Source organism: Myodes glareolus, chromosome 7, assembly GCF_982192425.1.
Source record: "Myodes glareolus chromosome 7, mMyoGla1.1, whole genome shotgun sequence".
Lineage (NCBI taxonomy): Eukaryota > Metazoa > Chordata > Mammalia > Rodentia > Cricetidae > Myodes > Myodes glareolus.
This window is the reverse complement of record NC_142032.1, coordinates 50075715-50101827: the sequence shown is the minus strand read 5'-3', so window position 1 is coordinate 50101827 and position 26113 is coordinate 50075715. Positions and strand designations below refer to the sequence as shown.

General features: G+C 40.7%; 2 protein-coding genes across 2 annotated transcripts; both read left to right on the top strand.

The window, feature by feature from the left end:
• Nucleotides 1–13732: 13732 nt before the first annotated feature.
• LOC125397981 (olfactory receptor 5A1-like) lies at nucleotides 13733–14695 on the top strand. The gene has a single exon (XM_048430519.3). It carries the CDS (start codon nucleotides 13733–13735, stop codon nucleotides 14693–14695), a length of 963 nt encoding a protein of 320 aa, XP_048286476.1.
• Nucleotides 14696–21470: 6775 nt separating this feature from the next.
• Nucleotides 21471–23630, top strand: LOC125397979 (macrophage-expressed gene 1 protein-like). The gene has a single exon (XM_048430518.3). The coding sequence runs from the start codon at nucleotides 21486–21488 to the stop codon at nucleotides 23607–23609; it is 2124 nt and encodes a 707-aa protein (XP_048286475.3). The 5' UTR covers nucleotides 21471–21485; the 3' UTR covers nucleotides 23610–23630.
• Nucleotides 23631–26113: the final 2483 nt, after the last annotated feature.

Below are 26113 nucleotides of genomic sequence, written 5' to 3'. Positions count from 1 at the left end.
CCCCACATAGTTCTACTCTACCCTATCAACAGGCCAAGGCAGTTTCATCATTCATTAACCAATATAAACAACACATATACAGAAGGACCTCCCACACCATTTCCCCTTTTCTGTTTAAATAAGAAGGAAGGTTTTAACTTTAACATAGTAAAATTTCATATAACAAAACAGTTATCAAGCAAGAATTATAGTTAAAATATTTGTATGTACTTTATCTTTTATCATAACTAAGAAAAATTGTAACTATCCTTCAACTCCATCAAAGACTCCAGAATTTAAAACTACCTACGTAAACAGAAAGTGTATTATAAGCAACTTTCAAAACTCTAGAACTGACAGAGACATCTTGCTATCTGGCCAGCCCGTCCAGGAAGAGAGCACAGCCCCTCCCCCCTCAGCTTCTGCGGCAGGGTCTTCAGTGGTCCACGGGACCCATCCCTGCACCCACTGCTGCTGCTCTTTTGTCTCCTGGGTCCTGGGAAGACCAGCTAGCCCTGCTGCAGTGCTGAGGAGTTCTATCCAGAGAGTGTTGAGGAGTTCTACCCAGAGAGTGCTGAGGAGTTTCATCCAGAGAGGAGGAGATGGGCAGGCGCCAATGCAAGAATTCCTCCAACAACCTGAAAGGCAACATGACATCTCCAGGATCCAGGGAGCATGAAACTAGAAGAACTGAACACCCTACTCCAGAAGAAATAGAAGAAATTGACTCTAAGCGGATCTTTATGAAAATAATAGAAGAACTTAAACAGGAGGTGAAAATCTGCTGTAAAGAAATGGAAGATAAGTATAACAAAAAGATTGAGGAAATGAGTAAATAAATGGAAGAGAAATTTACCAAAAAGTTTGAAGAAATGAATAAATCCGTAAATGAAATTCTGGGAAACCAAGAAAAAACAATCAAACAGGTAATGGAAACAGTTCAAGATTTGAAAACTGAAATGAAGTCAATGAAGAAATCACAAACCGAGGGCTGGCTGGCTATGGAAAATCTAGGTAAACGAACTGAGACTTCAGAAACAAGCATAACCAACAGAATACAAGAGATAGAAGAAAGAATCTCAGACTCTAAGGACACCATAGAGAAATTAAATGCTCTGACCAAAGAAAACAGCAAATCCAACAAATTCTCATCACAAAACATTCAGGAACTGTGGGACACAATAAAAAAACCAAATCTAAGAATAATAGGAATTGAAGAAGGAGAAGAATTGCAGATCAAGGGTCCAGAAAACATATTCAACAAAATTATAGAAGAAAACTTCCCCAACCTAAAGAACGATATCCCTATGAAGGTTCAAGAAGCACACAGAACACCGAATAGACAGGATCAAAAAAAAAACATCACCTCGCCATATAATAATCAAAACACAAAACAGTCAAATTAAAGAAAGAATATTAAGAGCTGCAAAGGATAAAGATCAAGTAACTTATAAAGGTAAACCTATCAGACTTACACCAGACTTCTCTATGGAAACCATGAAAGCCAGAAGGTCCTGGATAGAGGTACTGCAGAAACTAAGAGACCATGGATGCAAGCCCAGACTACTATACCTAGCCAAGCTATCGTTCACTATCAACGGAGAAAACAAAATATTCCAGGATAAAAACAAATTTAAGCAATACGTAACTACTAATCCAGCCTTAGAGAAAGTATTAGAAGGCAAATCACAACCCAAGGAATCCAACATTGCCAACACTGCCTACAATAACTCAGACATCTAGGGACCCTTTACAAGTACAACTGAAAGAAGGAAAACACATACACTCTACTACCCAAAAAAATGACCGGAGTCAACAACCACTGGTCATTAATATCACTTAATATCAATGGACTCAGTTCACCTATAAAAAGGCACAGACTTAGAGATTGGATACGAAAACAGGATCCATCATTCTGCTGTTTACAAGAAACACACCTCAACCACAAAGACAGACATCTACTCAGACTAAAGGGCTGGGAAAACGTTTTCCAAGCAAATGGACCTAAGAAAAAAGCAGGTGTGGCTATTCTAATATCTAACAAAGTTGACTTCAAACTACAATCTATCAGAAGAGATAGAGATGGACATTTCATACTCATAACAGGAACAATTCATCAGGAGGAAGTCTCAATCCTGAATATCTATGCCCCTAATATAAAGGCACCCACTTATGTAAAAGAAACACTTCTAGAACTCAAGGGAGTCATCAAATCACATACACTAATAGTAGAAGACTTCAACACACCTCTGTCATCAATGGACAGATCAATCAGATAGAAACCCAACAGAGAAATAAGAGAATTATTGGAGGTATTGAATCAAATGGACTTAACAGATATCTATAGAACATTCCACCCAAATAGGAAAGAATATACCTTCTTCTCTGAGCCCATGGAACCTTCTCAAAAATTGACCACATACTTGGTAACAAAGCAAACTTCCACAGACACAAAAAAATATTAGTAACCACCTGCGTCTTGTCAGATCACCATGAATTAAAGTTAGTATTCAACAACAATGCTACCCCCAGGAAGCCATCAAACTCATGGAAGTTGAACTGTCAACTATTAAATCACCCCTGGGTCAAGGAAGAAATAAAGAAAGAAATTAAAGTCTTCCTTGAATTTAATGAAAATAAAGACACAACATACTCAAACCTATGGGACACTATGAAAGCAGTGCTAAGAGGAAAGTTCACAGCACTAAGTGCCCAATTAAAGAAAACGGAGAAAGCACACATTGGAGACTTAACAGCACACTTGAAAGCTCTAGAAAAAAAAAGACGCTGATTCACCCAGGAGGATTAGAAGACTGGAAATAATCAAACTGAGGGCTGAAATCAACAAAATAGAAACACAGAAAACAATCCAAAGAATCAATCAAACAAAAAGCTGGTTCTTGGGGAAAATCAACAAGATCGACAAACCCTTATCCAAACTAATCAAACAGCAGAGAGAGAACATGCAAATTAATAAGAATAGAAATGAAAAGGGGGACATAACCACAGACACAGAGGAAATTCAGAGAATCATTAGATCTTACTACGAAAGTTTATATGCCACAAAGCTGGAAAATGTAAAAGAAATAGACATCTTTTTAGATAAGTACCATATACCAAAGTTGAACCAAGAACAGGTGAACAATCTAAATAGACCTGTTAGTCGGGAAGAATTAGAAGCTGTTATCAAAAATCTCCCTACCAAAAAAAGCCCAGGACCAGATGGTTTCAATACAGAATTCTAACAGAACTTCCAGGAAGGGCTAATACCTATACTCCTTAATGTATTCCACAATATAGAAAAAGAAGAGTCATTGCCAAACTCCTTTTATGAAGCTACAGTTACCCTGATACCAAAACCACACAAAGACACAACCAAGAAAGAGAATTACAGGCCAATCTCATTCATGAACATCGACGTGAAAATTCTCAATAAAATACTGGCAAACCGAATCCAAGAACACATTAGAAAAATTATCCATTATGATCAAGTGGGCTTCATCCCAGAGATGCAGGGCTGGTTCAACATACGCAAATCTATCAATGTAATCCATCATATAAATAAACTGAAAGAAAAAACCATATGATCATTTCATTGGATGCTGAAAAAGCATTTGACAAGATTCAACACCCATTTATGATAAAGGTGTTGGAGAGACTGGGGATACAAGGATCATACCTAAATATAATAAAAGCAATATACAGCAAGCCGACAGTTAACATCAAATTGAATGGAGAGAAACTCAAAGCCTTTCCACTAAAATCAGGAACACGACAAGGCTGTCCACTCTCTCCATACCTCTTCAATATAGTGCTTGAAGTTCTAGCAATAGCAATAAGACAACATAAGGAGATCAAGGGGATTCGAATTGGAAAGGATGTAGTTAAACTTTCGTTATTAGCTGACGATATGATAGTGTACATAAGCAACCCTAAAAACTCTACCAAAGAACTCCTACAGCTGATAAACACCTTTAGTAATGTGGCAGGATACAAGATCAACTCCAAAAAATCAGTTGCCCGCCTATACACAAAGGATAAAGAAGCAGAGAGGGAAATGAGAGAAACATCACCTTTCACGATAGCCACAAATAGCATAAAATATCTTGGGGTTGCTCTAACCAAGGAAGTGAAAGACCTATTTGACAAGAACTTTAAGTCTTTGAAGAAAGAAATTGAGGAGGATCCCAGAAAATGGAAAGACATCCCCTGCTCTTGGATTGGAAGAATCAACATAGTAAAAATGGCAATTCTACCAAAAGCAATCTATAGATTCAACGCAATCCCCATCAAAATCCCATCAAACTTATTCACAGACCTTGAGAGAACAATAATCAAGTTTATATGGCAAAACAAAAAACCCAGGATAGCCAAAACATTCTTATACAATAAAGGAACTTCTGGAGGCATTACCATCCCTGACTTCAAACTCTATTACAGAGCTACAGTATTGAAAACAGCTTGGTATTGGCATAAGAACAGAGAAGTCGACTTATGGAATCGAATAGAAGACCCGGATATTAACCCACAAACCTATGAACACCTAATATTCGACAAGGGAGCTAAAGGTATACAATGGAAGAAGGAAAGCATCTTTAACAAATGGTGCTGGCATAAATGGATGTCAACCTTTAGAAGAATGAAAGTAGATCCATATCTATCACATTGCACAAAACTCAAGTCCAAATGGATTAAAGACATCAACATTAATCTGTCCACTTTGAACCTGATAGAAGAGAAAGTGGGAAGTAGTCTACAAGATATAGGCACAGGAGGCCACTTCCTAAGTAGAACCCCAGTAGCACAGACAATAAGAGAAACAATGAATAAATGGGACCTCCTGAAACTGAAAAGCTTCTGTAAAGCAAAGGACACTGTCAGTAAGACAAAAAGGCTACCTACGGACTGGGAGAAAATCTTCACCAACCCCTCATCAGACAAAGGTCTGATCTCCAAATTATACAAAGAACTCAAGAAACTAGACACTAAATCTCTAATTAACCTAATTAAAAAAGGGGATACTGAACTGAACAGAGAATTCACAACAGATGAACTTCGAATGGGCAGAAGACACTTAAGGACATGCTCAACCTCCTTGGCGATCAGGAAAATGCAAATCAAAACCACTTTGAGATACCATCTTACACCTGTCAGAATAGCTAAACTCAAAAACACCAATGATAGCCTATGCTGGAGAGGATGTGGAGTGAGGGGAACACTCATCCATTGTTGGTGGGAATGCAAACTTGTGCAGCCACTGTGGAAATCAGTGTGGTGGTTTCTCAGGAAACTGGGAGTCAACCTCCCCCAGGATCCAGCAATTCCACTCTTGGGAATATACCCAAGAGATGCCCTGTCATACTACAAAAGTATTTGTTCAACTATGTTCATAGCTGCACTATTTGTAATAGCCAGAACATGGAAACAACCTAGGTGCCCCTCAATAGAAGAATGGTTAAAAAAGGTGTGGAACATATACACATTAGAGTTTTACTCAGCGGTAAAAAACAATGACATCTTGAATTTTGCATGCAAATGGATGGAAATAGAAAACGCTTTACTGAGTGAGGTAACCCAGACCCAAAAAGAGGAATATGGTATGTACTCACTCATAAGTGGATTCTAGCCATAGTTAAAGGTCTGTGAGTCTACAATTTGTGATCCTAGAGAAGATAAATAAGTAGGTGAACCTGAAGAAAATCATATAGTTGTCCTCCTGGATATTAGAATTAGGCAAGATTGCCAGGCAAACTCGGGTGCATGGGGGGTGGGGGAGTGGAAGTAGGGGAAGATGGTTAGGGAGGGGGAGAGGAGGAGGATTGGGGATGGCTTGGGGGAATGGGAGGGGGGAGGGAGGAAAGATGGTTCTGGGAGCAGGGAAGTTTATATCTCAACTAAGGGAGCCATTTTAGGGTTTGCAAGAGACTTGATTCTGGAGGGGTTCCCAGGCCCAAGGAGAGGTCCCCAGATTGTACTCTGGGCAGCAGAGGATAGGGTGCCTGAACTGGCCTTGGCCCATAACCATACTGACGAATATTTTGCATGTCACCACAGAACCTTCATATGGTGATGGATGGAGATAGAGACAGAGACACATATTGGAACACTGGACTTAATTCCCTAGGTCCAAATGAGAAGCAGAGGAAGGGAGATCGTGAGCAAGGAAAGCAAAATCAGAGGGGGCCTTCATCCGACGATGGATGGAGATAGAGACGGAGACTCACATTGGAGCACTGGAAGTCAGGACCACGAAGGGTGCGTTCACCCACTGATACAAGGGAACTGATCGAATGAGAGCTCACCAAGGCCAGCTGGACTGGGACTGAACGAGCATTTGATCCAACCAGATTCTCTGAATGTGGCTGACATGGGGGCTGACTGAGCCCCTGAGGTCCAAATGAAGACTGAGAAGCCATTGGCAATGGCACTGGGTCTTGTTTCGTCTGCATGGACTGGCTTTTTGGGATCCTGGCCTGTTTGGATGCTCACCTTCCTGGACCCGGAGGGAGGGGGAAGGAACTTGGATTCCCCACAGGACAGGAAACCCTGACTGCTCTTGGGAATGGTGAGGGAGGAAGAGACGGAGTGGGGGGAGCGGGAGGGTATTGGGAGGAGGGGAGGAAGTGGAAAGAGTGTTTTCGGATACTTGAATAAACAAAAAAAAAATCCCACACTAGCTCAGATTTGAGTATATTAAAGGGTTACTTATGTAGGGGTAGACTCACCGATCACAGTCGTCTGCTCAATCAGGGAACAACAACCAAATACAGCAGCTGGAAAAGAGAGAGAGCACATACATCATCATTTTTAGTATAAGAGGCCACATCCAAGTGGGCAGGTAACTTAAAGGCTACCAGTTGAAGGATTTCCTACAGTAACTGACTGCACTTACTTTTCCATTTCCTTTTTTAAAAGATTTTATTTTTTTTTTTACCTAGATGTATGTGTGTCTACCATGTGCTTATGGATGTTTGTAGACAGAGACCAGAACACGGCTTCAGTTCCTCTAGCCCCTTCATTCCCTTCTTTTCTCACTAAACTTATCTGCCACTTTCTTTAGTACCCAGCCTTACTCAAGCACCCCCTGAGAGCACTGCTACATCTCTATTTGAGACTGCCTAGCTCCACTCTTGAGTCTATCACCACAAGGTGGGAAGATCACCGTTTTCTGCCTTCTTCCCATGTCTGTTCATACTTCTCCTCTTTGATTTCCTAAAGTATCACTAAAGATTGAGGCCTCTGAGGATGCCTCTGGGCCATTCACAAGCAACAGACTAATGAAAATTCTTCATGAAAGAACAAGAAAGCATGGAGACAGACTAGGGAGGAAAAAAAGACCAGTTACAAATTTGTGGCAGTTTGTGAGTGAGCAAATTAAAATCTCCTGATCTTCTCAAACAACACAGAGTAAACTGCATGAGAAGAGAGCTCCCTGGCTGAGAGTGGTACAAACAAGAAAGAAAAGAAAAGCAGGGAGAGAAAGAGCGAGATTATTTTTTTACAAAGGGGAAGGGAGACAGGAATTGCAAACACTACAGTCTTCTACTACCCCACCCATACACATTTCTCTCTGCAATAAAAAAAAAAAAAACCAGAAATTTGTTTTGGTTTTGTTGTGGCTTTCTTTTTCCTAGAAAAGATTTAATTACATAGAAACTACCACTTTAACCATGATGCTCCATTCTTTAATGTCAAGTTTGAGAGAGTACCCAAAAATGTAGGCACAGGGCCCAGAGCTGGGAATTTGGGGAGAGGATATAATTTGTTTGGCTTTGTAGTATGAGATACTGGCCCAAGTAAGGAGAAGCTGCTCAGACTGTGGGAAGAGAGGCAAAGTTGCAACAGGCTTTTCTCAAAGTCAAAGCCCAGCCAACACAAATAGGATGAGGCAGAAACCCATGAAAGAAGCCGCAGAGTTCTGTGGGTTTGCACAGTGCCCACTTCAATCCTGGAGTGCTCCTCTCTATAGGACACACTCAAATCTTTTCAAACTAGATGTTTGAGAAGTCAAAAACAAAATACACACAGAAGGGAAATCCTGTTCTGGTCAAAACCCAAATCTTTTCTTTAAAACTACCACTTGTGGAATTTTTGAAAGCAATTTTTTTTTCTGTTGCCATCTATCTTTTTATGGGGCAGTGCGGTGCAGAGGACCAAGTGTGGCCTTTTGATGCTGGAAGGATTCTGTTCAAGTCTCTGCTTTGCCAAGAGATGTTTGTGTGACCTTATTGAAGCTACTTCTCCAAAATTCCATTTTCTCATGTGAAAATCCACTGCAGATGGCTTTTCTTTGGGGTTCTCTGAGGATATTATGAAGTAAACTGTGCAAGAGGCTCTGTTTGCTGTCCATGCAATGAAAAACATTACCAGACATCTGTGTCCTTTCCTTTTTATTTTGGTGAATCAGAATCCCAGAATTTAGAAAAGAAGCCACAAAGTCAATTAATTCAGACTCTTAAAGGTTTAAACCCCCTCACTGTCACTCTCTCAGTGTATACTAATCCCTTTCTGGGATATGTACTCCACTTCATGACTACGCTATTGTTTTCCCTCTCCTTTCTTTTCTCTCTCTCCTTTGATTCTTTTCTGAGGTTTGCATTAATTTACTCCTAGTTCTAACCTTGTATAATTCAAATATGTCATGGAAAACACCCTCCATTCTACAAAGGTAACTGTTACTATGGGGGGGGCTGTTGCCCATTGTAAAGCTAAACTAGAATTCTGTTTCCTGACTCCAGGGAGCTCTCACTGGAGATGAGGGACTGGGAATATAAAGAAAATAGGGAGAGCTGCTGATACCAACTTTATTCAAGCAACCCTGGCATTCTTTTTACTCCTGAGTCCAGTTAGCCAGCCACATTGCCCATCAGGACTCTTGGGGACATATCACCATCTAGAGAGACTCAACAGCACCTGGAGACAACCTGAGTTTCTTTATATCCCTCACCCCAAGCCCTTCTCTTGGCAGTCAATTGAACATGGCTACATATAACCCTTACTTACCTCCTCCAAAATAACCTGTCTTTCAGGTTCTGTCAGGAAAGGGCTTTGCGCTCGCTCTCTCTCTCTCTCTCTCTCTCTCTCTCTCTCTCTCTCTCTCTCTCTCTCTCTCAGTGTCTGGCTTCAACCAGCTAACTGAAGCACAGAGTTGTAGGTGTTCCAGGTGAGTCGCCTTCACCACTTCCTTGAATTGGTTACCCGTTAATCCTTGAATGATAAAACCAGTGACTGAAAAAGAGAGGTGGAGCAGGAAGGATGCTGGGAACTTTGCTCTCTTGCTCTGAATTTAATAAGGGAAACCGTGTGGTAGAATTAGGAGAATGTATTATTGTTTAAAAGGTTTCTACTACTTAGCATTTGGAATGGGAAGAGAAATGAACTAAGCCAATATTGATTTAAATTAATCATTTTTTGCACCTTCAGAGGAGGAGGAAAAATAATAATGTCAGGATTTAAAAGCCTGTACTTTTTATGTTGCTATAGACTCTCAGGGGTGTGTAAGCATGGTGTGCCTGCAAAGTAAAATGTCTTTGTGTCTCCCATTGAGACTCTAGGCTTTAGAAGAAGGTCGAGGGTCAAGGGTTATTCTCAAAGAATGAGATACAGAATCTAATTTCGCCTCCAGTCTAACCAACTATAGTGACATTCTCCCTGTCTTTTTTGGTGTTAGTTTTATAATCATAGTTGGGAAAGTCTAAGCTAGCTGATTTCCAACTGTGATGTTTTATTAGTTTAAATATATTCTCAGTATTTTTTTGAATATCCAGGAAGTACTTAAAATAGAGAAAGTCCCATGGTCTTGGCAATAGAAAAAGTTTATAGGGTCTATGTGGTAACCCTTATTCAGCCAGTGAATGAAATATCCACGGAGCATCTGTAAAATCCAAGCACTCTGATAAATGATGGAGGAAAAGTGAGCCATGAAAACACTTTCTCCTCATGTCAGTCTTTCTGTTTCATTCACCACATCCTACAGAAGCCACTGAACTACAGGGCATACTGTGTGGCCCTCACAGACATCATCTATGTGGGAATGACGACATCAGAGATCTATTCCTTTTTATCTTGGCACATTAACTTGATTGTTAAAGGTTAATCATGTTGCAAGGACTGAAGACAAGAAAACGCTTCATAATCATTTTCAGATTCTGGTCCTGTCCAGTCACATGGGCTAGGTGAAAGATCACACCTCATTCCGTTGTATCAATGATAGAGTACCATCAATTGCTCAGATCCACATCTGGATGGGTTAGGCATCAGGACAGAAAACAAACTTAAGAATTAAAGAATTAGAAGATTAAATATTGACTCAACAGCTTAATAATTTCTTGTTCTTCCATAATTTCAATATATTTCTTGTCAGCAATATATATTTTTAAAGTTATAAATCAACGCCATTTAGGTCTACTAGGTGCAAGGAACTTGGATTATAAAGCCATCTCATAGCTTATAGTTAAGGAGAATGGATCCAACAAAACACAAAGCATGCTAAGTGCTGTGAAATGAACCAATATGATACCATAAAGATTGATGGTAACATGAGAGGAAGTGCCAGTGTAACCATTGCTGTGCTGTACAAGTGTGTGCGCACACACACACTTGCATTCAGTCTGCAGGTGCAGATGAGAAGCAGACTATGTCGAGATGGAATGATCTTGGTCAGAATCCCAATATGACTGAGCTAGTCTATTAGTGAAATAATAAAGTTATTTCCTTTTCTATTGCCTCCTGTATTTTAAAGATAAAGGAAATCACAGGAAGAGATTGATGTGTGATGTGTTCAGGATTGAAGATATAGCTCACTAATAGAAAATCCACCTACTATGCAATAGGCTCCAAACCCAAGTCTCAGCACCACTGGCTTGCCCCATGTTAAAAAAAACTGAAGAACGAAGATGCAAAGATTAGATACTAGCTCTGTTGAATACAGAGCCCTGCTTTGAGTAACTGCAAATAGGATAATGGGTGTAGCGATGATAAATAAGCTCAAAATCACTGAAAGAAAAAACACACCACCACCACCACCATCAACAACAACAAAAACAAACTGACAATTGATGGTGGTATTCAAGCCGTGACAAAAAAAAAAAAAGCCGCATTATAAATGAATGTAGTGTATCTCATATAATCTCCTATATCATTACCTGAAGATAATTTAGGTCAAAATAACCAAGCTGCCTACACAGGAATTATATAAACTAATTAATGATTAGCTCTTACCATATTTTAAAAATGTAAATCTAGAAACCATGGTCTCAGGGCTGAAATAGGAAAGAATCATATGTATCTGGATAAAACATACCTTTGAGGATCACAGCAAACATTCCACAGTAAAGATGGGTAGACCTTGCCAATGGTCCAGCCCCATGTGGTTTCTTTCCTGCAGTGAAAGGCTTAAAGGTACATTAGTTTGTAAATCTGCCTGTCTCTAGCCAATTGTCCTTAACTTTAATTATGGATTTCAAAGCAACTTCCTGGTGATCTTTCTTTGCCCCCTTTAATTCCCAGTCATCTTTCTTACTACTTCTGTAAGTCCATCACACTCTGAATTACACTATGGTAACAGGGTTTACTTGTGCATTTGCCATCTAGATACCTGTTTACAGTAAGGAATCAGAATGCTTAGGAATAAACTAAGATGAATGTTTTCTCTCTTGCTCACAGGGAAAAGATCAAATACTTTAACATGGTATTTATCCACTAGATATTTGGTAGAGCCTGCTCTGTGCTAGGTGTAGGTTTAAGTGCTTTGTGTATTTAATTAACAAAAAAGAAAAGAATTCTAAAAATAGCTATCTTTGTTATACTCTTGTTCTAGTGAAGGACAGAAAAGTCAAGAAACATATCAAATCTATGCAACATTGTAAGGTGATTGCTTCTGTCCAAAAATGGAGCCATATAAATGGATCGGAAGTCTGGAAGTGGAGAGAGGCTGAAATAAAATATTAACGTACATATGCATGCAGTGGCATACAGTTTATGTGATTACGTATGTATGTATATGCATGTTTATGATTTTGTATGTTTGAAACAAACGTGTCTTTCCCTCCTAACCTTTCAATGATCTTTCACAATTTGTCTCCCCACCTCTGGCTTTCAGAACTTATGTGTCTTCTATGCCCATTTCTCTGTGCTCTGATCCTTTTATATGCCTTAAATGTTAAGCTTCCTCCCCAGGACTTCTGCAAATGTTCTCCTCCTGCTTAAAATGAACAACTCAGATCTCAGCCACGCACCCCCAAGCCTCTCACACAGTGTCTTCCCATCCCAGGACTCCTTTACTCATCTTTGCAATTGTCCTCACAGATACAGATTTTCTTCTCTGAAAACGGTACCTACTATCTCCAGGCTCCAGGGCATTGTCTAAAGGTTTCTCTATTGCACTTGTAATGTTGTGCTAATGATCACCTGGTTTCCTGTCTGTGCTATGCCTTTTGATGAGTATTCTGCACTTCCTAATGTGTTATTAATATCCACATCATCAGCATTTAGCTCTAACAAGCACACAGTACAACATGGTCACTTGCTGATAATCTTGGTGCAAGAAAAACATCCAAAGCTTATGTGGTTAGACATTTTCCACTCTCTGGTTTGGTCAGTATTTTTCCAAGTTTTATCTCTATTTGTTTCATGCTGTTGAGATAGAGGTAGAGGGGAGGAGACAAGAGAAAAGGTGGGACACACACACACACACACACATACACACACACATACACATACACACACACATACAGAGAGAGAGAGAGAGAGAGAGAGAGAGAGAGAGAGAGAGAGGGGGGGGGGGTACAATCTATGAAGCCTGGTTATAAGTTTAATGATAAAACCACAACAGGAAAATTATTTTTCCAGTAGAATTTTACTGGTATATAAACCAAGCTTAAGTTAGGTCCCATGCCCAACAATGCATGGCCAATACAAAACAAACTCAATGGTGCTTTGTAGAAAAATTATTTTTCCAGTAGAATTTTACTGGTATATAAACCAAGCTTAAGTTAGGTCCCATGCCCAACAATGCATGGCCAATACAAAACAAACTCAATGGTGCTTTGTAGATTCTTTTCTCATATTGTTTTTTTTTGGGCATTTTTTAAAATCGTACTTGTTTTTGTCTCTGTGTGTATGTGTTTTGTGATTTTTATTGTTCTTTTAATTATTTATCTTTTGCCTATCATTTTCTAAAGAAAGGGAGCAAGAAGGTGTAGAGTTGGGTAGGTGGGGAGGATCTGGGAAGAGATGTGGGAGGGGAATCTGTAATCAGAACATATTGCATGAATTTTCAATTTAAAAAAACTAAACTAAACTAAGAAACACAATTACCTCTGCAAGCATATTGAATTTTGTTATATTTCTTCTCTTTAAAAAGAAACAAATACATATCTATATCTAAGTGATTTAATAGTGCAACATTTTAGCAGTTCAGAAGGAGAGAGAGATTGTCAACCCACATACTACTAATAAGTAACTCCTTCCATTATCATGGTGTTGTTATTGACAATAAGGTGATGATCCAGATAATGTGAAAACTACTATCTTGACATATTTTGCATTAACAAGTTCATCAGATAAGTAGGATGGTGACCTCCATACACTATGGAGGGGAATTCTGCATCAGACATAAGATATTTATTTTGGGGGATGTCTTCTGTTTGTAGGAGTTTATGATTCTTTGACAAAGCAGAGGAGTTTCTACACTTGGATTTTGGTTGCCCCCAGGGGTCTGTCTCTGGGAGTTTGAAGACAGTGGAGCTGATACATGGCTGTGGGAAGAAACATTAGCATGGTGACCAATTTCATCCTTTTGGGATTTTTAGAGCATCCCCAACTGCAGGTGGTCCTTTTTGTGTTGTTTCTGGGGATCTACATGGTGACCATGGCTGGGAACCTGGGCCTCATTGTCCTGATCAGAATGGACTCACACCTCCACTCTCCCATGTACTTCTTCCTTAGCAACTTGTCCTTTGTTGATGTCTCATACACTTCCTCCATAGCCCCTAAGATGCTCTGTGATTTCTTTCGGGAGCAGAAGGCCATCTCCTTTGTAGGCTGTGCCACACAGCTCTTCTTCTTTATTGGAATGGGAGGCACCGAGTGCTGTCTCCTGGCAGCCATGGCGTACGACAGATATGCTGCTATCGCCAATCCTCTACTCTATCCATCCATCATGTCACCCACCACCTGCGTGGGGATGGCCATCACAGCATACGCAGGAGGGCTCCTCACTGGCTTGGTCCAAACCAGCTCCATATTCCAGCTTCATTTCTGTGGGTCTCGCGTCATTAACCATTTTTTCTGTGATTTGCCACCCCTGATGTCCTTGTCTTGCTCTAGTACTTTTCTCAGTCAAGTAGTAAATTTTCTGGTTGTGTGTACAGTTGGTGGGACATCAGCCTTGGTTGTCTTGGTCTCCTATGGCTACATCATTGCTGCTGTTGTGAAGATTCATTCAATCCATGGGTGGATGAAGGCTTTCAACACCTGCGCTTCTCATCTAACTACAGTGATTCTTTTCTATGGCTCTGGTCTCTTCTCATACCTCCATTCTAATGCTGGCTACTCTCAGGACAAGAATAAGGTGGTGTCCATGTTCTATGGTGCAGTGATCCCCATGTTGAATCCTATCATCTATAGTCTGAGAAACAAGGAGATCAAAGAAGCATTGAAGAAACTCAAGGAGAGGAGGAAGCAGAAGTCCTGTCTCTGTCCTACAGTTCCTTAGGTAAAAACAGAACAAAAAACAACTTAAGCCTTTTGTTAAACGTAAATAATAAAATAATAGTGTGGCTCAGAAAATTGATAGTAAGTTAAAGAAACTGTTTCAAAGGCTAGAGATTTAGCTCAGTGGTTAATATCACTGACTATTAATTCCCAGCAACCACATGGTGGCTCACAACCACCTATAATGAGATCTGGTGCCATCTTCTGGCCTGTAGAGACACATGCAGGCAGAATACTGTATACATAATAAATAAATAAATCTTAAGAAAAAGAAACAATTTCAAGAAAAACCTTCTACACCAAATTGACATATCTACTGGATGATTGTACTTAATGGATTTTTTTTTACTTTACTTTCTTTTCATGGACTGATGTTAGATTTAAAATTTGATCAATTGGAAGGTAAAATAAATATGGTTTTAATGGTATTCCTCTACCATAGGGTACCAGGTGCTAAGTTCAAGATACCATGTCTTAGGGACATGAGCCAAAACCTAGTCATAAGGACGTATCATTCATCAATGTCTTCATAAAAAAAAAAACAGTTAAGCATGGTTCTTGCCAATTCACTTACCTCTTGAGATATATTCACTTGTCTTGGATTACTACCTATCCAAGAGTTTGCACTAATCAGAAATATTAATTTTGGATTAGGAACTCAAGAGTTTCCACTGACATGAATTCAACAATGATGACTCAGAGGCAGTAGAGTGGTAGTGTACCTGTACACTATGCCTAGAAAGAATCAAAGATAATGGGTGTGCAGCCATCAAGACCATGGAGACCAGATACAAGAAGCTAAGACCACCATAATTCGTATCGATATGGACATGATGAGGAAAGAGCAGGGGGACATATGAGAGGCCCTACACTGAGATATCTTGGGAATACCTGCAGCCAAAGATAGTAATTGATATGACTCAATGCAAAATTATAAATTTGCTTAAATATTATAGGATATTTTGAGGGAATTTTTTTAAATACTCAATTGAGTTCTCAACCATGGATTTTGTAGATGGTGCCATGTTACAATATCAAAGGCTTAGATATAGTTGTAAACGGAATGGCATGAGGTTCATGCCTGAAATCTTGTGACCAGATATGACTAACCAGAAAAGAAAAACTTCTCTGAGACATTCTGATTTTATATCTACTCACAAGATCAGTTTTTACTCTTGACCTTATATGGCTGTTAGTTCGTGTCCTGTCTGCAGTCGCTCTGAACTTTGATGTCAGGCTTTCTTCCTGTGCTGATAGCTGTGCCTCAGTTTCCACGTTTTCTCTATGAAGTGCCACCACTCCAGTGTTGTCCTCATTCCAGTGCATGATCTGAAATAAGATATCCATGTCAGAGAGTTTGCTGCAGACTGTCACTAAAATCATCTTCAACCGTGTTTTTCAAGATAATTCTAGAGTAAATGGTAAATGAAGTCTTGTTTCTTTAATGATTGTGTCAATAAACCATGGTGAATTACAACAACCAACTCTAAAGCACATCTGTCCTGGTGATCACTATTCTGTTTAGTACTCTTGTGTTCCAGTGCTCTCATTTAATCATCTCTATGCCTTGATGAATTACTAGCAATATCTATGGTGGTGGGGGATGATTTAGTCAGTATGTTCCTCTGTCAAGTTTTCCTTGGTCCTAGAGTCCTACAGAACAGGTAATCACTATGGATTATATTCTTATAAAATACTATGGGAACCCCCAAACTCCATCTGACAAGGTATTTTTCCTGATAGTCTTCTCCTAAGTTGCTAGCATCCACGCCTAAGCTGTCTTTCATTCTTTCTACCAAAGCACTGGGCAGATCCTTCCACAAACTATGTGCTTAATGTCTGTTTAACAGACAAATAAATTCAAGTTTACCTGGTAGGTAATCTAAAGATGTGAAACCAAAGGAAGGGAATGGCTACTTATTGGAACCCTATGATGTGCCAGGAATTATATACAGTTTGTTTAAAAGTTGATCCAATAACATGCACAATTCCCTTTGTTAAAAAATTCAGGACTGGATAGATGGCTCAGGGCTTAACAGTGCTTGTTGTTCTTTCAGAGAATCCAGGGAGAGAGTACTTCAGGGGTTATTACAAGCTAGGAAGGGAAGAGGGAACGATAGATAAAGGAAGTTAGATAATAAGTCAAATAGAAGGAAGTTTTAGTTCCCCACAGCATGCGTGGAGGTGGCAGTAATTTATGTCTTATTCCCTTTGATTGAAAACCCAAACACAAAGCAAAGATACCTTTTGAAAGGATAAAATTTTAATAGCCTGTTTTATTTATTACAAATTATGAATATGCATCAAATTATCATACAGTACCTCATAAAAAGGCATAGTTACTATGTGCCAATTAAAACATAAAGACAACTAAATAGCAAGAGTTTAGGATAAACCAGTGGCTACTTAGTTGTAATCATTAAGCAACATCAAAGTTATGTAAACCTAGCCTTGACTTCCAACATGAGTTTCAGATGCCTGTCAGTTCCCTAAGTAGACCTTTGCAAGGTTAGGTCACAGATGTTGGTCCCTCATTGAATGGGTCTTCACAAATCATTTCACAGATGATGGTCACACCTTTGGACAGACTGGTTGTGGACTCTTCAGGAGTCTAGTTGTGAGTGCTGGCCCCAACTCTGGTTATTCCCTTTAGAGGTCACATCATAGAGTTTGAGTCCATCAATTGGTAGGCCTTCACCGACCCAAATCATGAATCTATGTGGGTCACACCTCAGCTGCCTTCAGTGGGGACAGGTTCCAATGCTGTTCTTACTCCTGTGCGGTCCCTTGCAAGACCAGATTCAGATTCTGGTCTTATCTTCACTATTAGTTTGACAATGCTGGCTCTGGTCATAGGCAGCTGCCTGATGTCTGGCATACTAATGCTTAGCAGCGGAATCTGTGCTACCCCGCAGACTCCAACCAGGTTTCTACCTCACTGAATACTATGCAGTTCTGATGTGAAGTTTCCTCCTATGGTCTAGAGTAATTCTACTGGATACTCTTTAGTTTTTAACTGTGCTGAAACTTTTAGTCTGGGCCTGCCAAGCCAGGACTCAGCAGGGGTCTGTTTGAACCCGTGTCTTGCTGTTGATTTGGTAGGTGGCTGAGTAAAAGGCCCATCAGAAACTCAGCACACAAAGCAAGGAGCTGGGACTTCTGAAGTCCATGGGGAAAACTCCAGTCTGGACTATGGAGGATGTACCAGTGAGACAGTGACATTTTCTCCTGTCTCCTCACCTGATGTTCTGGGACTTGCCTGGTCCACTCCTTCCCCTTAGAGGGAGTTCTCCCACCAGGACTGTTTGTCTACTAAAAGAAGAACCCAGTGGGTGTGCAGCCCCTTTTATTATGGTGGGTAGGAAGAGAATGCTGATGGGAAATGCTCTGTGCAGCCATATCAAAAGCTAGGCCTGTTTCCAGAAGATAGCTGATGGCCAGAAATTTAGTTTAACATCACAGTAAAAAAGGAGACTTACAAAACAGAACATGAAGAATCCAGTCTGTCATGGATGGATTTGCATGGTCTAGGGAATGGGCCCTCCTTTCTCACTAAGAGTGTAGTTGGAGCTATGGCCTAAGACAGAGGGCCTCAGAAAACTGACGCTATACTCCCCCAAATAGATATTTAAAGAGAAAGGAATGGAAAGAAACATTGCATTGAATATTAGAAAAGACTCCAAACCTCTCCTCTTCCTCTTTCTGTGGAAGACATAAAATGGGATAATCCTGGCCCATGAAATTATCCCAGATGGATGATAGAATCCAGGGGTTGGAAACATCTGATCCGGTTCCAAGCCTGCACAGGATGAACATCACACATGAATCATGGCTCCTCATGACATGGAGTCAGAAGCTTGTACGTGGTCACACAGTTGTGGCTTCCGGTTCGTGGCTCGTTAAAGGAAGTGAAAGTGCCTTTCAGCACCTTAGACGTACCTCGTGCAGAAGCACTGCTTCTCTCTGCTTGAGGCCAGAGTTTAGTGTGCAGCCCCGGGCATTTCCTCACCCAGGATGACCAGCCTGAAAAAAATATGCTCTTGTACACATAAGTCAATGCAAGAGAACAGAGGAAATTGTTGGTGGAAGGAGGAAAGCAGGAAAATGCCTATTAAGAACCAACTTACGGCCCTGGTATGCAGATGTAGGTTGCACCCTAAATTTCCCACCTTTTACGTGAATTAAAAACACAGCTCACTGAGCAAAAGAATCACAGAGTCCATAGGCATTCAACACATTCAGGCATATGGAAACTCTGAAAGTGATTTGTTTCTTTTCAAAAAGTTATGCATTTCTTGATTGTTTTACTGAACATTGTTTGGCAGTTACAACATACTTTTTTGATGAGAAATGCTCATTATTAAAAACTAAACCAAATAAAAACAAAATTGATAAGAAAAAAATCAAAGCAATTGAATAATTCTTACCAACCAGATGTCACTACCATCAATGGGTTGGTGTAGATGCCTCTTGTAGTCGATATTTGTAAATATCTGATAACATCAAATGATTTCAGCATTATTTAATGTGTTATTAAAATTGTTTGAAAAAATTATGCTGTAGGGTTAGAGATAGGGCTCAGCAGTTAGGAGGGCTTGCTGTGTTCCAAGAATTCTGAGTTTGGTTCCTAGAACTCAGGTCAGGCAGCTCACAACCATTTGTAACTTCAGTTTCAAGGGATCTGACATTCTCTTGTAGCCTTCATGGGTTCTCTCTCTCTCTCTCTCTCTCTCTCTCTCTCTCGCACACACACACACACACACAGAGAGAGAGAGAGAGAGAGAGAGAGAGAGAGAGAGAGGGAGAGAGAGAGAGAGAAATAAAAATAAGTCATTTTAGAAGAATTGTGTTTTCTATAAAGTGTTTTTAATTTTAGGGTGGGTTGGAGGGAAAATGGGGAGGAGCAGGAAGAAGGGAGGGAGGAGTAACTGCAGTTGGTATGTAAAATGAATTAAAAAAATTTAAAAACCTGTGTTTATTTTTCTAAAATTTAACTATTTAACTAGCACATATCAATTATACATAATGGGATTCATCATGGCAGCTTCATGCATAATATATTTTGATTATATTCACTGCCCATGGACCTCTCTTGTCCTCATCTTACTAAAACATTTTGCTATATAACCCTTGATAACTTCCATAACTATATTAATTTTTATTTCCTATGCCAAAATTGAAAAGGAAGACTGTAGCAAAGAAAAAAAGGTAGACATTAAGTGTTTAGAAACATCTAGATTTAGAACTGCCTACATTTACCTTGCTGCTATTCTTCTTTCAGAAGAGTGAGCTCAAGAAAACAGCAACAAAGAATGAGAAATTGCTTGTCTGTCTCCAAATGAATGTAGGAGGAAGAGTATTCCACTTCCAGCCAGCCATCCCTGATATAGTTTGAAGAGAAGGACTCAAATACAGGATCATGACTGCTACTTCTATGCTCAGTTTTCTAATTCTGGCCTCCCTCTCCTGAGGTTGATCTATAAATTGATCTATAAATTGAAACATGACTGCATGTTGGTTATGTTATGTTATGTTATGTTTGGGGAGCCAAGACAGTGCAATTCAAACTTATTTTGGCTTCTCTATAGTCCCTGGATACTAGTTAATGTACAAAGGCACGTTTTAATTTTCCTAAATAACTCATAGAGCTGAACTTCCATTAATCTTGATCCTTGATCACTGGGTCTGATGTATCTCACTAAATTATTCGTTTAGCAGGACTGGCATCAGCACAGAAAGAGAGATGGGGAAGGACATGAAACTATGTTCTTCAAATGATATAAAGATAAATTTTAATTTCTTTAATTTTGTAAAGAAGAGTCACACTTATTTTTGTACACCTACGGTGGGTTGGAAAACTTAAAAGTACAAAAGGTACATTTGCAAATTAAATATACAGAAAACGGTATGTGTTTGTACACAGGCACACACACTTCTTGGTCAGTCTATGTTTTTGAAAAATTAAAACTGAGATAATAGAGTGGCTGTTGTCTTCTTCGTGATATTTTTATCTGAAAGGAAGCAAGGTCACTCACTCACTCACATGAAATGCTTAGGACAAGTCAGACAGAAGTCCCAGGATACTACAAGCAGAGTTGTCTTCATTCTTTATCTCGGCCCCAGATAACATCATATACACACCAGAACGGGAGGGCTTGTAGCGGTGAGACATCACAAAACGTGCGTGCCTGCTACTCTTCCCCCTTTCTTCTGAGAGGACAGCCTCCAATCCCAGTAAGCCAATGAGAAATCTAAGGCTTGTCCACGAGGTAGAAATATCCTGTACCTGGTGGAGATAAAAGCATGTCAAGAAGGGCAAATGTCACTACTGACCTTTTCATATTCAGCAAAAGAATCTGGCACTGGAGACTGACAAGAGAAGAGAACAGTGAGCCAAGTTTGGAACAAGGCCAAGAGAGAGAACAAAAAGCCAAAACGGGCTCCCCAGGTAAAGAACAGGTGAGATGTGGGATCTGCTTCTTCTGAGGATGCATTACCGCAGAGTGAAGAGCTGGGTTGGAGAAAACGAGTGGGAAGTATGGACAGTATATGTTCACTCGCATGTTATACTATATTTTGTTGCATGCTCAAGTGATAGTAAGTTCTCCAACCAACTATCCTTTGCCAATTTTTCAGCTGACACAGGCTGAAGAGCAACTTACAGTTTTAGGAGAATTGTTAAAATTTCAAGCAACTACTGTTTAAGCAATTGCTTTCTTTTTGTCTTTCAATTTGCCCCAGGCTCTCTGGTGGATGTCCAGGACTAGTGTGTGACTGGGGCTATCTGCACCATGAACAGCTTCATTGTCACAGTCCTCATCTGGACCACAGTAGCATGTGCTGAAGAAGACAAGCTCCTAGGAGAGATTAGTGAAACTAGTTTTCGAAAGTGCCAGGAGACTTTCAATATACCAGTTCTGGAAGTGCTACCTGGAGGGGGCTGGGATAATCTGAGAAACATAGACATGGGACGGGTGATGGACTTGACATACACCAAGTGTAAGACCACAGAAGATGGACAGTACATCATCCCCGATCAAGTCTTCACTATTCCTCAGAAAGAGAGCAACCTGGACATGAACTCAGAAATCCTGGACTCCTGGATGAATTTTCGCAGCACCACCTCAGCTTCCATCAACATGGGACTCGATTTTCCTTTCAAAGTCAACGGCAAGTTCTCTTCTGAGTTCCAAAGGATGAAGACCCTTCAAGTGAAGGATCATGCTGTAACTACAAGAGTTCAGATGAGAAATTTGGCTTACACAGTGAAAAACAACCCAAGTTCAGAACTCACCTTGGGATTTAAGAAAGAGCTCATGGAAATATGTGACCGTCTAGAGAAAAACCAGACAAAGATGGCCACCTACCTGGCAGAACTGTTGGTTCTCAACTATGGCACACACGTAATCACCAGTGTGGATGCTGGAGCCGCACTGGTTCAGGAGGACCACATAAGGTCCTCCTTCCTTAAGAACAATAAGGGAAACCATGTGGCTGTGACCGCCTCTGCTGGAATCACTTTTGCAAAAGCTGTGAACTTCAACACTGAAGCAGGCTTTGATTACCAGAATAGCTTGACTAGAGGCTACCTTGCTAACAGAACCAACTCCAGGATGCAGAGCATCGGAGGGGCTCCATACTACCCAGGCATCACATTAGAAACCTGGCAGAGGGGTATGACTAACCACTTGGTGGCAGTAGACCGATCTGGCTTGCCTCTACATTTCTTCATCAAGCCTAACAAGCTGCCTGGTTTTCCACACCACTTGGTGGAGAAGCTATCGAAGACAGTGGAAACTGCCGTGAGAAACTACTACAACTTTAACACATACCCAGGCTGCACAAATGTCAATTCCCCCAACTTCAATTTTCAAGCCAATACAGACGATGGCTCCTGTGACGGTAAGGGAGCCAACTCTCCCTTCGGAGGCGTTTATCAGGTGTGTCAACAACTCTCCTGGCACAGTCCACTCAGGCTCTGTCCCAAGTTGGAGCAGAGGAATCCACTCACTGGTGGTTTCTCCTGTCCCTCTGGATACAGTCCTGTCCATTTACTGTCTCAGATCCATGAGGAGGGTGGCAGGGTCACAGAATGCAGAAAGAAGTGCTTCCTCAAGATCTTCTGTAAGACCGTGTGTGAAAATGTCTTCAAAGTGGCTAAGGCTGAATTCAGGGCTTATTGGTGTGTGGCCAGAAGTGAAATATCCCAATACTCAGGACTTCTCTTTGGGGGAGTCTTCACTGACAAGAGCATCAACCCCGTGACAAATGAACAGTCATGCCCATCTGGGTACATTTCACTGAGCCTGTTTCAGAACCTCAAGGTATGTGTTTCTATGGATCATGAGTTGGGACATAAGCTTTCAGTCCCCTTTGGTGGGTTCTTCAGTTGCACAACGGGGAACCCTTTAGTTAATTTTTTAACATCCGGAGACTTAGGGGAATCATTTCCGCAAAAGTGTCCTGGGGGCTTCAGCCAACAGCTAGCTGTTATCAATGATGGATGCCAAGTGTCCTACTGTGTCAAGGCTGGGATCTTTACAAAAGATTCCCTAGCCCCTATTAGGCTACCACCTTACACTCAGCTTCCTCTCGAGAGTGAGTCTGACACCAGCTCCGATGAAGAGACGAGTAGCAATAGTGCCCAACCCTGGATTAATGACTCCTACACGCAGCAGTGGAAGCTAGAGGAGCCATCGGGACTGCACAGCGGTAGCACGTCAGGAGGAACCCTTGCCGGAATCACAGTTGGGGCTATCCTGGCCGTAGGCGTTTTAATTGCCATGGCCATCTATGGCCACCGGAGGTCTAAGAAGAATGAATACAAAGGAATTTCAAAACGGCTGATGTCTCTTCCTTCTTTTCCAAGAGCTAGAGCCATTCCTGATGGAGTGCAGAATCCAACTCCAGCTTAATTCTTCCCGGAAGGAACAGTTTCTCTCACCTCCAAGCACAGGTTCAAGCATTTCTTTTACTCCTTTCTCCTTCACCTCTGCCTTCCTAAGGAGTAAAATGAGAGCTGCAATAAAAAGAAGGTTTTATAAGGTTGTGATTGAGTTCATGTCTTTGTATTGGGAATTAAAGGATCAATGTGAACAAGGTAGGGAAAGAAAGATTTCAACTAATTCAGGAAAACCAAGCCCCAGTCCCCAGCCATAATGGGAGTGTACATTCCCAACAAATGACAGATTGCCTTTACCTGAATCTCTGTATGTGAAAAGAGATAGGCCAGGGAGCCACAAGAACTTTGGGATGAACCTGCATTTAGTGTGAAATTGACAGAAGTTTCCAGTTTGTTAGAAGATTTTACCATCCCTGTATCTTGTTTGGGGTTTTATGCTCCCAGAGGCCGTCAGGACTCTGAAAAGACACAGACACGTAGTGCTATTTCACTTGTATTTTAATAAATAAGGCTTGCCTGAAGTTCAGAAAGTAAAACAGTCACACTGATCAGCCTGACAGACCAGGGCAGTGGTGATACACACTGTTAATCCCAGGAGCCACACTAGTTTGCCATAGAAACCGGCAGTAGTGGTGCACACCTTTAATCCCATTACTAGAGAGGATTATAAAATGGGAGGAGTCAGCTCTCACACACAGTCTCATTCTGAGATTCCTGGAGACAGGATCACCATTTCGGACTGAGGTAGAGGTAAGAGCCAGTGACTGGCTGGTTTGCTTTTCTGACCTTCAGGCAAACTTTCTTTATTAAAATACAAATAAAATGCCACTACACAGACAGTCTTGTTCAGCCAGTGCTGCAGAGTCTCCTGAACTCTGAACTGATGACTGTGTCAACTCCCCATGCACCCCAAAGGACTGTGGACTCAGAGCAAGCCCATTTTCTATGTCTGCCTTACAGTTAGGATTTACTTTGCCCAGATCAATTTTAGACTTCGGAGTAGTATCAACAAATCTTCAGCAAATATTTTAACTTACAAATTTCTCATGCAAGGTCAAAAGCAAAAGGGTGGTGGGAAACTGGAAATAAATCAAGAAACGTAAAAACTCAAGAGGACTCCAATGTTCCTCTCGCCAGCCTCAGACAGACTTTGAAAGGGACTGTTGTTTAGATAGGTCAGTTATTATGGTTTAATCTTCGATGTCACCAAAAATATAACTCTTTCTTCTTCTGTGACTAACACTCCCCCTTCATGTCTTCCCATAAGTGTAGGAACAAATGCAGAGATACAAACATACACACACCCCATATTACAACAAGAAGTTTTTATTTTCCAAGGGGTGGAAAATGCAAAAGTCAAGATAAGCCCCCACTTAAGTTTACTTCCTCCTTTAAACTAAAACCAAAACCAAAAATCATTATGTCCACTTCTTTCAGTTTTGGCTTGCTTTCACTGCTAGACACAGGGCTGATGTGATTTAAAAAAAAAAAAAGTTATATCATTAAGTTAACTGGAAAAGGCCTCAAGAACCACTTGTGACTTTTTTTTTTTCAATTGCAGGATGACTTTCACGGGGTATCTGGCAGGGTACATGACTGACACCTGGCAGTAGTTGGGGTTTTGTTCAATTTTAATATCTGATTTAATTATCTACAACATAGAAATTACTCCACAGCTGCCTCAGAAACTGTGTACTTACTCACCACAGCACATGACCAGTGAGCTACCTCCTATGAAAGACCATGTGTTCTCTCCTCACTGTCTGCAGTCAAGGGCTGTGCACACAGTAGGCCTTCTGAAGAGCTCCAAATGTCTCAGCCTCTGGCAATGAGGGAAGAATGACTCATTCATTTCCCGCTGAGATGCAGAGAGGAGTGAACAGCTGAATTTGAATTCTGCCCTCCCTCCTGCCTAGTCAAAGGGGGTTGACTCCATAACCTCTTCACCAAACCTTCCTTTTCAGTATTAAAATGTTCAGTATTAAAACATTTTTCTTCATGCCTTGTGGGTTCTAAGTGAGTTTTACATTTCAGTCAAGCTAAGAATTTGTCTTAAGAGTGCGGCTTCCCTCTGTGAATTCTTTAAGGATTACTGAGCCTGCACAGCACAGCAGGAGACTCCTAGACCTAAGGCACCAACCTCCCATTGAGATAAAAGCATCTCACTAACTTATATTTCTATGAACAAAGATGCATATAAATAGTCATTAAAATGTGGACCTAGTGGCATCCTGTCTCAGTGCCCATCTGTATGAATAGTGTCAGAATTGGGGGATTCTGCTTCACAGTCATTTCACGGAGTCACATCCTGATCCCCAAGGGACACTCCTAGCTCTTTGGCAAGCAAGGCCTGGCTCTGAGCAAGCCACATCCCACAGGATATCAGATGTGTATGTGGGGTGGGGGAGTTTGAGAAACTGGAAGCCTTCATTACATTCTTATTGTGTTCTAATCAGTGTTAGAATCATTAAAACTAAATGTTTATATGAAGGGGAAGACCCACCTGCAAATAATTGA